General features: G+C 35.0%; 1 protein-coding gene across 15 annotated transcripts in view; it reads left to right on the forward strand.

Moving 5' to 3' along the window:
* The window catches only part of RYR2 (ryanodine receptor 2), a 441,080-nt gene that overhangs the window by 198,553 nt on the left and 226,473 nt on the right, over window positions 1-16,054 (forward strand). For all 15 annotated transcript variants that reach the window (XM_074863209.1, XM_074863211.1, XM_074863214.1 and 12 more), the window contains 4 exons: window positions 4,499-4,573; window positions 7,842-7,998; window positions 13,018-13,182; window positions 14,712-14,833. In XM_074863209.1, the coding sequence (XP_074719310.1) occupies window positions 4,499-4,573; window positions 7,842-7,998; window positions 13,018-13,182; window positions 14,712-14,833 (519 nt within the window). The remainder of the gene's footprint in view (window positions 1-4,498; window positions 4,574-7,841; window positions 7,999-13,017; window positions 13,183-14,711; window positions 14,834-16,054) is intronic.

The following is a 16,054-nucleotide window of genomic DNA, read 5'->3' on the forward strand; positions in this document are numbered from 1 at the left end:
TCATTTGTGTATAATCCAGGTACAATATGGTTATGTTATTTATGCCATATTTATGGTGCCCTGATTCATTCCAAGCTACTGAGTTTTACTCCATTATTTCCTTGCTGTGGAATTTAGGATTTACAGGTTTTTGAACCAAGCCTACTTCAGTGGTATCGAAACACTGTCATTTAATGTAATTTGTTTTAACCTCATTTAGTGCCCATTTGTAGTCAGTGAATTTCACTGAAATGATCGCCTTCTCTCCGCTCAACAATACTTTATTACGAATATGAATTCAGTAATGATTCCCCAGGGGTTTTGATATGTGGTAGTCTATTTTAAACCTGTGTAATTAATTCATTATTGTAATTGGAGATGAGAGATTCAGCCATCCAGCTTTCTTTTTGATGTTTACCGTCGCTTTGCCTCTCCATCACATCTGGGGAAGGTGGAGAGGAGTGGGCGCAGTAAGCAAGGGAGAGGCGCTGTGTCCCCGGCTCGCTTGCCCGCGGCTGGAGGGGGTGGGGGGGTGGGGGGGTGGGGGTTGCGCAGTCCTTGGTGCTGTAATTAACAGCCCGAGAGACAAATTGGGTGGCAAGTTCCAGCTCTAGTGACTGTTTATATTAAGAGGAATTAGATTAACGACATAGTCAGGAAAAGAATGATGTTTTCAATTTGACTTGCAGTCATAGGTGAGACAAAAAAATGACCTCATTACACCAGCTAATTAACTAGATTAGGGTTTATAGTTAAGATGAACTGAAAATTCTCAAAGGTTCTGAATTCCTTATAGGTATTTTCGTTTGAAATAAAAATGGTTATTTGTACATGCTGTTATTTGTACTTTCCTCATGCATTGACATTACGTATAATTTCATAATAAGGTTTTGTAATGCTCAGGTTTGCTCTCCTGTTCAGCAAATACTGTGCATCTTCTGTGCACCTCAACTTGAAATTTTATTTTTTCCATCCTGTCAATGTAAATCTATAGTAATTCTTTGATAGTCAGAGAATTTTTGTGCATTATTCACATGTCATTAAAAGCAAGGTTTGATTTGACCTAGTAATACCAGTATCTGATATGGTTTACCTACCAGTGTCGGTTTCAGGAAGGATTAAAATGTTATGAATCATACTTCATTTTTGGCACTGAGCTGTTGCCAAGAGTATATAAAAAGAAATGAGGTGCATTCTATCAAATAATGTTTTTTATGAAGAGCAAGTACTAAGGAAGTTGGTTTGAGCAATCTCAGAGCAGTTTATTTAATTTGATAAAAGGAGTTAAAAATGTACTTTAGATTTCTTAAGACAGAATAAAAATGTATGAGATGGTCTAGATTATGAATTTATTCAGCTGCTCTGGGGCAGTGGTTAGTGCGTATGCTGTTATGGTAAAGGCAAAGAGACTTGTCCTTCAATGAAGAAGAGATCTCTCTTATTCAAAGCCACCTTTTCTTTACCATCTTTTCTGCAAAGATGACAATATCTAGCTAAAGACACAAGAGCTTACACTGTATTCTAGTGCTTTGTGCCAACTCAGGTTTTTTTGTAGCATGTGTCTTCTTTCCTGCCCATACAAAGTTTTGCTGTTCCATCCTTGACCCCAGTTTCTGGGCTTCTCCATTTGCTTCTCTGTAAAGATCCTTGATCCCTAGCCCTCCAGTCCCCAGGTCTTTCTCAGTTTCCCTCCAGATTGCTGTTACTTACTCTTTTGCTGAGGCTTTGCTGCTGCCTTTTTGACTTCTGTCCCTAAAGTGCTATCACTGTCTTTCTGTCTTCACTCCCTCTGTTGCTACTGTACCCATTCATTCATATGGATATGAGACAATCCCAGGATCCTTTTTATTTTCTTTGGTAAACAAATGACATGCTTTTATTTAGGATTTCTTCCCTTCTACCTCTTTTTCATTTTCTCATTTTACATGACCATTCCAAGACTGATAGCTCCCCTTTGAAAGAACAGAGAAATAAAATAATGGATGTTCAGTCATGTAAAAGAAAACTACTTCACCCATGAGAAGCCATTCTTTTAAGTTCACAATGGGAGGTTTTTTAGATGTTTAAAATTACACTGTGTAATCCAAAGCTAGCTTCAAAAGAGTACTCAGACTGAGAAGCTGGTGACAGCTTCTGGGTTTCCACTGTGAGAAAGAACTTCATCCCCAAAAAGTAACAAGGAACCAATTTAAAAATTAAATATTCTGATTAATTTAAGCCTTAGCTTTGACCTGATTTCTCATATATTTAATGATTTGAAAACTGCCAAATCAAACAGTTGAATTTTGTATTATGTACATGCAAGAATTCCAAATGCATTTTTGTCAGTGAGGTTCATATTGAAATAAGCCAGGATGTAATCAGAATGTTTCAACTTAAAAAAATCCACAACAACCCTCCCAAACCCTCCCAAACAAATGACCCACCCTCCTCACCCCCAACCCAAACAAACAAACCAGGGTGACATCTGATCTGTTATTGTTTAGATGTTACAACATAAACCTGGTCTGTTAGTTGCAGAACAAAAATTTGAACAAATGCCTGAAGACAAGAGAGAGTGTCTGAATAAAGAAGCAGATGAATGCAAGATTATTTGGCATTTGCGTTTTACTCTACTAATGAAGATCAGTTTCAATAAAAAAATAAGATTGATTTTGATTTTCATTTCCTTTTGTGAGAGAGGTATGGGAGACTTACTAATACCTGTCAGCTGTTCCTAGGACCACAACCATAGCAGCAAATGACAAAGATAATATATGGAGAAAATACTGGATATAAGGTCAAGGGGAGGATTTGGTACATGTTGATATATGCACCTATAACTTCTTTTTGGTTCATGGAACACGTGCCAGAGTTTCCATTTAAATGTGGGTCATGAATATTCAGTGAGTGGTTCTCAAATTGTGGTGAGGAATATTTATTTTGTATTTTGACTCATTTTTTCCCCTGTATAATTTGTCTTCATTCATCTGCAATGTCTGGGAGTGTTTATTTTTCTTAATACTTTTTAACATAGTCCAAGATGAATTTTAGCACATCTGTAGTTTCATGTACTGTAAACAGTACTGAGAACTATATTCTACCTCGCTATTTCTTTTGTGTTTGAGCCATCTCTTTCAATGCTGGCTTTTCATCTGCCCTAAGCATTCAGTCCTTCTGTATTATATCCCCAGGAGAACTTTGGAAGCTAAGTCTAGTAAGTACTAGGTACCTGATTCGTAAATCGTGGTCTTCAGAAAATTGCTTTTAATGAAAAAAGGGAAATTTCTACAATTTCAATATTAATATTCTCTAAAGTTATACCTCTGGCTATTTTTGGCAGTGCCTGATCTTTGCTGAAGATCACAACATTCACTCAATCCATAAATTCGGGTTGACATAGCGCTGAGGGATATGGTGTAGTTGAGAATGGTCAGTGTTAGGTTAATGGTTGGACTAGATACTTCAAGGTCTTTTCCAAACTAGATGATTCTGTGATTCTTCCAGAATCCATAAAATTAGGCCATTCTTTGGCAGTGTTTTCACTTGATCTGACAAGCATAGTGACAGCACTCCTTTGTATAGGTGACTCCTTTATTAATTTTCTCAAAGGAAAGGCCTAGGTTTTTAAATTCCTGGGAGTGTTTTAGGGCAGAAATAAAGGTGCAGGCAGGAAGCAGTCTGAAGAATGCGTGCCTAAATCTAGAGTGGCAGTGATTAATACGCACCACATTCCTCAGTGTTTACTTTGAAGAGAAGCCAGGTTACCTGATCAGGTGGCCATAAATTTAAACCACTTTGTGGATCCAATATTGATCACTTAACTGTGTGTAGAAAAATGAAGAAAAAGAACCGCAACCATTTTTTAGGCTTAATTGACTGGTTTTTAGAAGCACTTAGATCTCTGGGTATATGCAGGAACTAGAGGGGTCATTACATATTAAATTTTGGAAATAGGAAGCTGTTAACATCTAGGATGTGTGAAGACTGTATCAGTGTGGTTGTGAAACTTCAGGTGCTATGATAATAAAATACAGTGCCAAATAAGTGAATTTTCATAATTCAATGTAGTAAGTTGCATGGTTATTTTAAAAGTATAAGCTCTGTGAAAACACTAACTTTCTTGTGAGACATATGCAGTGATCGCAACTCTTTGTCATAATTTGATATTTGTTTTTTTTTGTTAGAATCTAGAAATACTGTAATTATCAGGCTATTGATTTTTTAAAATTATTTTTTTCCTCGATTCTCTATTCTTAAAACTCTAAGAAAGATGTCTAAGCAAACACTGTATAAATCTTGTTGTTATGAATATCACAATAATGGATGCTAAAGACAATTAAAACAAAATTTGAGTAACTAAGACTGAATGCTTAATTGATAAGAGCTGGTTTTGACTCTGATAACCTTTGAATCTGACAGTTGCAATAATTGTTTTGGCAGTCTTAAAATGAGGGATGCAGTTAAATGAACAAACAAATATGATGAATTCTTCCAATAGAGCCGAGCATTTAGTTCTGTGCCTTTGTTTGGTTTCCAGAACTGTCCATTATGAAGGTGGTGCCGTGTCAATTCATGCTCGTTCCCTTTGGCGACTAGAGACTCTAAGAGTTGCGTAAGTAAAATCTCTCTCAGAAAAAGAAGTTCATTTGGCAGGGTGTTTTTTGAGTAAGAGTGTTCCTATAAAATCAGATTGATAACTATAAAACCAGACTGATAATACTAAAATCGTCTTCAAAAAGTGCTCTATATCACTTTCATGAAAAATTAAACAACTTCCTGTAGAGAGTGCATGTTAAGACACATGCTGTGCGTGTTTTCATTATTTTTTTTGAAGTTGTTATAACTGTCAGTGAATTCACAGTTCACCTTTTTACCACATATATGTGACATAATCAGAACTGTTTTCCTGAAAAAGAATAATTAATGTGTGCCACCTGCTAACTTGTTCAAGTCATTAAAGGCAAAAAAATTACAGAAAAAATGCTACCTTGCATTTTTGGAAGTGTTGGAATGATAGTAGGGAATTGCACCTTGTTTGTTAAGGTAATTGCACTGTAAAATTGCACTTAAATTCTATTGCAATATGTGCTTGTGATAAAATTTCTAGTAACTAATAAATTGCTTTTTAAAGATTAGATCAGTGCAGCTTAGGGAAAGGTTACACTCTAATGATTTGCTTTTCTGTTTGTGCATTTTATTTAATAGGATAATGTTAAATGTCATTGATAGGGCAGTGAGATTTTTGCTTTGGACTGACATTGACCTTGAGAGTGCTTAAGTGACAACAGTGAAACTGTGGAAGGGTCTCTGGCTTTTTATTTTCCTCATTGCATGTACTACCCTAATAAGCAGCAGTACTGGAGCAATGTGGGGATTTGAGAAATTATAGGTTTCTGTTACAACTGTCACGTATCACACTTTGACAGGTATTGTATACAGAGTTTTGAAGTGTAAACATTTGAACATATATGACTGAGAGAAATTGTGAGAACTGTCAGAACAATTAAGGAAAGAGAGTGGTAATCTTTAAGGAACATGACTTTCTTACCAGGAAAAAAGCCCCCCAAAAAATCTCTCCCTATATCCCTGTATGATATTCTAATAGCTATATACATTCACTGCTGAATTGCAAATGCTTCAGTTTGTTACAGTATGTGCATGCCTGAAGTCCTCCATCAGTTCTAGTCCTTCCCAGAATTACTGCAGGTATAATATTAATTCTGTTAATTTTATATGATTCAGAAGGAATCATTGTTTCTGAACTCTCCTCATTAGTGGAGAGCTCTCATAAAAGTTGCCTCTTGGCATGCCCTGCGGGAGGCCAGATACTATTAGTCATCATTGCTTTATTTCCCAAAAGGTGACAGGAATCCTATTCTCACATTGCAGAAAAGAATTTTTAGTAGTCAGAAATGGCTTCACAAGATACTTTCTGCTCAAAGGGCTTTTCTTGTAAGTGCACATGAATTGCCCTTTTTCCTATCCTGCAGGCATGAACTAGGGGCATGCCTCAACTGCGCTACATTTATTATTTTCTTTTTTTTATGGTCCATAGCTATTGGGTCCAAGAGAAAATTGAATCAGACTAGAGAAAAGGCAACTCACCAACATGGCCCATAATATGAAAGGTGCAGAGCTGATGTGTTTTACCAGATCCAGCAATACAATAGCTGAGATTCATGACCTGACCTTTTACTTAAATTGAGAAGCAGAAGTTGTGCTAGAACACTGATACTTAGATGTACTTTTGTGGAATATACTGACTTTGCTGTGTAGAAGACAGGAAAAAAGACAAATGCATTTCTAAGATATAAAGCTTCCATAATTCCTTCCTCCCCAGAGTCCTCTCCCTCAACTTAAACAGAAGAGACTATTTAGTTTACAAAAGAAAATAGTTGAGGGCAAAACCTTCATTCTTTTGGCCTCTTTAAAACCAATAACTAAAAAGGTTTAGAAGTTTATTTAATGAAGTGTAATAAATCCTGTTACCAAACAGAAGCTGGGTATTGCTCTTGCAGTTTAAAAACTCCTGCACGTTAAAAATGTCTGCCAAATTGGTTTTGCATATTTTGCAAACAGTATGGACAAGTCTTAAAAAGACACACTTAAACAAATGGATTATTATATTGAATGGGTAAGTGCTTTCATCTGCTACATGTATGTGTCAGGGAGAATGAAAATGACTTAAACCTGTGTAAGTGCTAATTTAAGGGATTTTCAGACTATTACATGAATATATACCAAACACGTGCATTAAAAATTTTCATGTTTTTAAATGCTGTACCTGGAATTACTTTAAATACTAGTGAGAAGATGAAGTAATACAAAATTCTGATATGGGAGTAAGTTTATAATCAGGTTAAGTTCATAAGGATGTGTTTGTATATTTCATTGATATTATGTGAACATTTGTTGATAATTTTAAGCTGTTTCAAGCAACATTAAGCTAGAGAGTTACTAGTGTTTGTGGAAGCACATCAGAACGTTGGCAGTATGTCATAACTCCATTATGATGGGCATTTTGAAAACGTAAAATAAATATATGATTTCCTCTCCAAAAAGCAGTGTGCACATTCATCTAAAGTGTAAACTTCTGAAGATCTAAGACTGAAGAAAGTTTTGTGAAGATCCAGGAAAACATCCTAGCTGTGGCACTTTTCCAATCTAAGGAATATTCGAGAAGCCTTCTGAAAAGGCTCTGTGAAATGCATCCTCCTTAGTAACCCCTACACATGTTTATCTTCAGGAGTTAATCAGGAAGAACAGAAGAGCTGACTTTTCAGTTTAAGGCAAGAAGTTAGAAGCCTGCAACCTATATTTCAACTTGAGGAGTTCTTGGGGAGCTTAGATAGAAAATCTTTGCCTTCCTTCATTTCCTCCTATAGAATATGAAGAATCTGGGCCAGCCTTTGCTTAATAATTTTTAAAATTTATTTTAGGACTTATATATATATTTATCTATTTGCTATTTTATTTTTTCCACACTATTAAAGTGTGCTGACTGCTGAAAGGAGAGTGCTCTGGGAGAGTGAGCGAACCCGGCTGCTGGTAGGTGAAATATTGGAGAGGGAACTGGCAGATCTAAGCTCTTTGTGTACAGCATAAGCCTCCTTTTCTGTAGGCGGTCTGTATCTTCTCTCAAGAGGAATTCAGTCTGAACCAAGGCAGCCCGTGCAAAGGAAGCGGTTAAGATTATTTATTAGAATGGTTTTATAGGAGATAACCACAAAGAAGTAATTTTCTTGCTGATAATCCAACATTTAGAATTTTATCCTTTTACCAACTAGTTGGCAATATAATGTACTTTGAAATATTTTTGCCAGTAGTTAAAATCTATGCTTTGTTTTTAAAAACCAAACGTTTCGTATGAACTTTCTTAGGTGGAGTGGCAGCCACATTAGATGGGGACAGCCATTCAGACTAAGACATATAACAACAGGAAAATATTTAAGTCTCCTGGATGACAAGAGTCTTCTTCTTACAGACAAAGAGAAAGCAGATGTAAAATCTACGGCATTCTGTTTTCGGTCTTCCAAGGTATGGAATCAGTGCAGCATTAATATAACTAGTAGTAATTCCAGTCTCTTCAGTAAACAAGATTTAGATATTTCTATTGCATGAATTATCGGAGTCTTCTACTTTTTCACTGATTAAGAAACCCCCAAAAGTCAGTATAATCAATATCTGGAAAGCTTCTTTTATCATACTTTCTTTGGTAATGCTACCTGGCTGTATGTTTGTGGGTTGGTTGTTTTTGTTGTGGTTTTTGTTGGGATTTTTTTTTTTGTTTGTTTGTTGTTGTTGTTGTACTGCTTGCCCACTTTTGAACAGTTTCCTCATTTCCTATTTGTATTTCTGATGAACTTCCCTGGTACTTCACTCCTTATATCTGTTGGCTGACATATAAAAGATTTATAGTGTTGTGGGTTATTTAAATTAAATTGGAGAATCAGGATTTCTTTCATCAGATACTTTACTGTAGTCCAATTTAAAGTTATCATAGTTCGAATTTTCATTGGTCACCTTCGATAAGCATTTCAAGTTCAGAACAGTACTTTGTGTAGTGGGTAAACAGTTTAAAACAATACTATGATAAATTCTTTAATATCCTTTCAGTGCTCATACCTTTCACCTGCAGCATGATGTTGCTGAAAATTTTCCAATAATAATGTTTTTTTAAAAATGTATCATCTTAGATATAGAGAAATAATACTCTGTAGCATTTACTTTATATATAAGAAGTGAATATATACCTGAAAGCAGGTATATAGACTTTTGCACTCTGATAACAGACTTTAGTTCAGGTGATTGTTTTGAGACCCAGAAAATGTATTTTTTTTTTTTTTTAAAGCAGTTATAAAAGCCATAGAAATACTTAAATGTTGTAGGACAATGCAGTGCAATTATACTGGGGACTCCTGTTGCAGGTACTATAGAATCAACAGTTATTCTCCTTTGAAATAGAGACACAAAATAATTTATTCACTGATTCTCAAGATGGAGTCTTCAGCAGGGTTTACTCCAAAAAGACTGAAACAATATACTGTACTCTACTGTTACATGGATTATTGAGTCCAAAAAATACTTGAAGGCAAGAATTGCTAGCAATACAGAGAGTATCTTTTGTTGATATGGAGAAGGTGATTCATCTCTAAGTAGCATATGCATAAGTGTTTTGGAGATTAGACAATGTTGTATTTGAAGTTTCTTCATTTGTTTTTTTCAACCTGAATTTGAAAGTCTTATTTGGAAGTATTCTGAGAATTTATAGTTTGAGGTGGTTTGGTTCTACCATGTTCCAAATAAAAAGTGAACGTTTTTTGATTTAGTTGTTGTTAAGTGACCAAACCTATTTTAAGCTTAACAGAGAAGAGATAAAAGGTTTTGGGACATGTAGAAACATGTTATGGTAATCAATTATTGAAGTAACATGAGAGTATTTTAAGAGGGCTCTATAAGCTAGTCAGCACGTGACAGATATAATCTTACTGATATCTAAATATGCATTTTCAAAGAAATTGGAAGTTTGGAAGATCATATTTAATGTTAATTTTGTGGATATCAACGTTCATTTTAACTAAAGACTTACTTAGAAGGAGTTATGGAAATGCCACAGGGGAGGAGTATACAGTTTGCTCTTCATTGCTGAGGATGAATCTAGTCTCCTGCTTAGGGCTTCTTAAAGGAGTGTCATGTTTCACTTCATTAGGATACAGGTATTAAATATTTTTAAGGGCCTTCCCTCTCTGGAAAATTGCATTAAATAAATATTTCAAAGCAGAGAAGCTAATAGCTTTAGAGGGTCTCTTTTCCTCTGAGCATGTATGGACAAACCATCCAACCTTTCACTTGTGTTGTTGCGTATAGTTAGCCTAAAATAATTATTCCTGGATAAGAGACAGCCCCTAATATTCTCTGTTGACTACAGAGCATTAATAATTGGGAGTATGTCAAGTGGCTAGATCTTTCTTATATAAATTTCAGTCCTTTTTTGCCACAGTCATACTTTTCAGGTAGTGGAAGGAAGAATTATGAAGATCTCACTTGTGCTATGGAAAAGTTAGCTCTAAATAGGCAAACAAGATATGGGGCAAGAATACCCTTATTTGCAGTGTTAGAGACTCAGTTTCTTCAGTGTGAGTAGATGATAATTTCAATTTCCAAATGAAAAGCAGCTTTCATGTTTGCAGAGAAAATATTGAAAATGTATCCCCTGTAAATCTGAAGATTCAGATGCAAATGTAAATTTATTGTTGTTCTAATCTTATTATTTGTAAGGGCCTTACCCATCATTTTAAACACATTAGCTTGCCACAGTACTGCATTTAAAAAACAAGTGAAAGAGAACCAGAAAGCTGAAGTTTTTTATAAGATGTCTTATATGAACCAGAATACTTTTCTCAGATGCTCAAAGTAACACACACACACTCTCTCTCTCTCTGTCTCGGAATCTTCTCATGTTTATTTTGCAGGAAAGAGCTCAATTCAATGTGATTGAATTCAGTCTGGGCTCTAAACCTACACGCTTAGTTGTCAGTGTACTTATGTAGGTAAGGGCAGAGATCTTGTTTGGCAAATTGTTGGCACTGCAGTTTTTATGCTAAGTAAATTTGACATTAATTCTAACTGAAATGAAGATTTCAATATCAAACACCTTCCATTTCTGTTATAGTCAGTAGATTTTAAAGAAGGTACAGATTAATATTTGAAATTAATAATCCCTCATGTTTTTGACAGTATGAGAAAATTTGTGAATTCATATATTCATATTTTAAGAAATTGGTTGCGAGGAGGAAGACTTGGAAAAAAAGAAAATATTACAATGTAGAAGCACAGTATATTCACACAATCGTATAGGTATGAAGATAATTCGAAAGACTGGAGCTTGAAATCAGGCTGTCATTTCTTCATATGATAGCAGAATCTAATTTATTTTTTCCTGTATCATCATTTGTGTGCAATGTCCTGTTATAAGTAGCTTTTCAATTTCCAACTGTTATTACATTCAGGTTATTTGTGCTAACTTTTGAAAGAATTGAATACAACATTTAGAGAAATGATATGAACAAAATAATGCAGTAATAATGAAATAGAAACATGCAGTAACTTGGTAATTGGCATCAGATGTATTAATAAATCAGTTATTATCATGTATCAATGGACAAGATTTTAGTAAGTATTTCAGCACTTAAGGAATCAGGCATTTACAAGATAGTGAGATTAACATCTGTATCCATAAACTGTTTAATAATCTGAATTGATGGATATATTCTATCTGGAAGCTTAATGTTATAAAAAGTAATAATAAGAATTTCACCTGAGTATTTTTTTTTCCTTTTTTAAGTGCTTCAAAATGCATTCATAATTTTAGGGTGAGAATCTCGTTACATGACATCTCCCTTTACTTAATAAATGCTTTTAAAAATCCTTTAATAGATTAGAAATTGTTTTCTGTTCATTTAAAAAACCTGATCTTTGTCATCTTTTACTGTGAATCTGTCTCCCCAGATTGTGAAGGTGCATGTGTATACTGTAATCATTCTCCTAATCTTTCCTGGTTGTAGTAGGATAGAACATTTAGAAGTTTTGGTCTCATTATTTGTAACAGTACTCCTCAGAACTGAAGGGCTTGTCTTCTACTGCTGATCAGGAGAAGCAGAGAAGCTGTATTTGGTTAAGGGGATCATTTTGCACCCTGAATGTATGGCCTAGAATAGACCTGCAATTTGCACAGATGATTTTTTGAACAGTGGTGAAAATCAAGCAGCAGCTTATCTGGGTATACGTGAGCATATACAGAAGCAGAATGCAGTGAGTTACTGCACGGTGAACCTGCCTGCACTGCTGAAGCTGTGAAAGGGAGAGCAAAACAGCCACTGCGGTATTGCAGTAGTTTCAGCTTCAGCTGCAACAATTGCGGTGTATTCCCTGTCCTCCCAGAATGATGAATAGCTTCTATGTCAATAACTTGATCACATGAATCAGAACTAATGAGTCAAAGTGGTTTTGGTTACTCTCAGTGGAGATTTTTGCCTAAAGTGAAGCTAGTGGCGACAGCCTCAGGAACAGGCAGATCCAACTTGCTGCGAAGAAGGTCAAAGTCCTCTGAGAAGTTTTGGGCATAACTACAATATCATCCTTCCTACAGTTAACAAGATATATGCTGATCTTTTATAACATGTTTTTTCCATACTTACCTTTGGATTTAACAACTAGGGCAGCAGAGAGGTAGTATATCAATCAGTTGAACCATACGCTTTTGGAGAGATTAAATGAATGCGCTGCCGTGAACCAGGATGCGTAGGCTTTTGTCTTATAAACTGATGTCTGTGGGGAAGGCGTTGGTTCTTAGAAGACCTAGATATTGTGGAACACCTCAGATTACAGTTACAAACTATAGTATTGTTTGGGATACTAAATTTCCTCTCCTGAAATGACTGCTGTCTTCACAGGATGCCAGCTGGACTGATGCATGGTCATGCCATTCTTCTTTTACAGCATGTCAACAGGCCAGTCATAAACACACAGAAATGGATTTATTTTCTCAGGAAATACTGAGCCCATTGTTGGGCAGTAAGGGGTAGTGACAGGTTAAAGGCCATCTCTCTGCGACAGTTAGAAATAAATTGTAGGGAGGTGCTCATCTTTTCCAGACTGGGAAAAAAACCAAAATCCACAAGAAAAGGCTTCTGGAAGTTAATGCCTGGTTCAGCTAGGGGATTCACTGTGTTTGGTGTTGTTTTGTAAGCTTTTATGTTTCAATAATAACATATACTGAGAATTATGATCCTAGTTTCTTCCGAGGCAGGTGAAATGAATACCCCTGGCTTTCCTAGTGTAATAAGCTAGGTTTCTGTGTGGATGGGATCTCTCTCTCCATCTTTTCCCTAAATGTTTAACTAGAAGTTACACTTTCACCATTTTTTAGTAATTTTATTAAAGAAGGATCTCAAGTATTCTTTTAGGTCCTAGACAATTGCCTAATATTTAATATTTTATGCAAATATTAACATGTTGGTTATTGTTCTTGTATACATTTTTTGCCTCCTTCTTCAGGAAAAGTTGGACATAGGGACAAGAAAAGAGGTGGATGGAATGGGAGCACCAGAAATAAAATATGGGGATTCAATATGCTTCATACAACATGTAGATACAGGCTTATGGCTCACGTACCAGTCTGCTGATGCAAAGTCTGTAAGAATGGGTTCTGTGCAGCGGAAGGTAAGACTGTAAATAGGAATGCATTTTGTTCAGTCACAGTCTGATAGGGTAGAGGGGAAAATGAAGGGAAGTATAGGAGATGGCTAATTTCTGGGTTTCAAATATTTTAAGCATGTCTCTGTTTCACTGTGAACATTGTTTTTTTTTTCAGTCACATACTGAAAAGTTATGTGATGTACTGAATTCTTAACCTGAAAGCCAAAGTGCATGTGTTAGCCTGTAGACATTAACCCCCAGACATTGATAAATCTGGATATACTTGATGTCAAAACTAAAATATTAGTAATAACATGTAGAATATGCTAAAATCCCTTTATACAATGTGCTGTAGTTTGGGTTAAGCAGGCTTTTAGCTCAAAGTCTTTTCTTTCCATGTTGTGACTGTGTTACTTTTGGCCTGGAATGGTCAAGTCTTGAGCCTTGAGGGATTTCTTCTTTTAAAGAATAACCATGGCCAAGCAGGATGCTAGCTCAGCACAATAAAGTAGGAAAAAGATTCTTTTACAACTTAACATATCTTCTGGAAGCTACATTTGTGTTAGTGTTTATTGTAAATGTATGCAGGAAATTATTTCTCAGCAATGAAAAAAGCCTTCTTTTTCCATACTGTAGTATTTTCTATGACTGTTTTACATGCCAGAACTACAAATCTAGAGCAACATCTGGTATGCTTGAAAGGTCGTGCCTTAAAATCTTTTACCTATATATATAAAAAAAAAATAAAATTTGTCTGTATCATATATGTGTATATATATAGACACACATACATATTCTATTTTATGTAAAAATAATACATATTTAGGAAACAGTGTTTATATATCTGTAAAATTTTAGGGTTTATAATGCATTAATATAAATGTTTCTTAATATTTTAGTGTGTGATAACTAATACTTATAATAATTGTAATAAATAATTCTAAAAGAATTCAAAATAAGATACTTTATTGAATAATTTAGTGATGTAAGTAATATAAATAGTTTGTGTGTGTATGAAAAAAACATTTTTATCTGAAATAGTTTAAAATATTTATGTAGATTGGATCGAATATCTTCAGAGCCATGATAACTAAATATGAAAACCTGTTAGTTATTGGTAGTGGCTCAAGGTGTAGTCAGAAAGGAGGGCCGGTAACATACTTGGAAAGCAGGATCAGTAAAGAATACCTGTTTTGATCTTGTCTGGACTTTAGGGATCTGCTGCTGTGTAAGGGAACTATTTTTAAGGTTGACAAAAACAAACAACAAACAAAGCCCCTTAGATTTTTATTTTTTAAAAATAATATATATTGTTTACAGAAGCTGTGGGTTTGAGATTATTATGTCACTGAACCTGCTGACTCAGTACAAGTGTGTTCTTGGGACACAAGGAAGTAAAACATGAGATTATCAGTTTTTAAATAAATTCTTTTTTTTTTTTTTGTATGTGACTTCATAGTTTCCTAGCCTGCCTTACTATGTGAGTTTTCATACTTCTTATTTGTGAATAATGTTTACGTTTGCAGTGACTGCTTTTTATTTTTGAATTGCAGGCAATAATGCACCATGAAGGTCACATGGATGATGGTTTAACATTGTCCAGATCTCAGAATGAAGAATCCCGTACAGCACGTGTCATCCGTAGTACGGTCTTCCTTTTCAACAGGTTTATAAGGTGTGTTTTTAAAATGAACTTTTCATCCCTTTTATTTTCCTCTTTTGTTTTATTCAAAGTGGCCATTAACACAACAGTGAACAACTTAACCCTCAGAAAAAACAGATGAATAATTCTCAAACCAGACTTTATGCCAATTCTTTGTGTTATCAACAGAGATGTACCTTGAGAGGTACTGTTCGGTTTCTTTATCCTCTAATTTTACTATCAACCTTGATTTGAATGTATAAACATACTGAAAAATGAAACAAACCGTGAAAGAGAGATTCTTCCTTGGCAAAATTTGCTGTAAGTTGTGCAGTGCATCATTTAGCTCTTTATTTTCTAAGTATGGTTTTTAAAAGTGCTCTTTCTTGAAAAACCTGGAAGAAAGAGATAACTGTATAACTCAAAACTGTACAAGACATAAATGTACTGAAGAGATTAATGGTCTCAAGGAAAAGCTTTTCTTAAAAGTATGAAATTACACCTTCTTTCTACCCTACCATTACTTTCCTTATTTGTTGCCTTTTAATGCTACTTGTTTCTTTTAATGTTTTGCAACATATAAAATATTTTATTTATAGTATTTTAGCCATTTAAAAATACTGCCAGATTTATGCAATTTGCCCTTATCTTCCTACTCCAAATGTCCTCCTAAATAACACTGATAAAATGCTAATTCTCAAATGTTTGCGACTTCAGTAATTGATGAAAGGCCCCTCTCATCAGTGTAGCTGGCATTAGAAAAAGGGTGATATGCAGTAAGACTATATGGAATGATAAGAATTTCATAGGAACTCATTTTTCACAAGAGAAGATGATGTGGGAGCTAGTGACCTGAAGCAGCCATGCCCTAAATTGGTACACAGCCAAAGACATAGACATGTCAATTTGTTGAAAAACATTTACCCAGGTACTTAAATAACAACAGAGAAAAATGCCTGTCAGGAGAACTGCCTACTGTATGACATTTAAAATACAAAAGAAATGCAAGCCCTAGGTCACTTTGTAAATAATACGTTTTCATAGAAGCTTCTAAGGATGCCATAAAAGATAAGGACAAAGAAAGGCAAATTAATGATAAGGTTTCACAAATCAAGGTACTACTAAATTACAGTGGAGGTTTTTGCGGAGTGCATAGGGAGTCCAAGGTAGTGTTTAACAATTTAGTTTTGTCAGGATGTTACTCCCAAGAAGAAGAAGCTGAATTGGAGAAGATCAAAATTATTCTCGTAAGTG

Source organism: Strix uralensis, chromosome 3, assembly GCF_047716275.1.
Source record: "Strix uralensis isolate ZFMK-TIS-50842 chromosome 3, bStrUra1, whole genome shotgun sequence".
NCBI lineage: Eukaryota > Metazoa > Chordata > Aves > Strigiformes > Strigidae > Strix > Strix uralensis.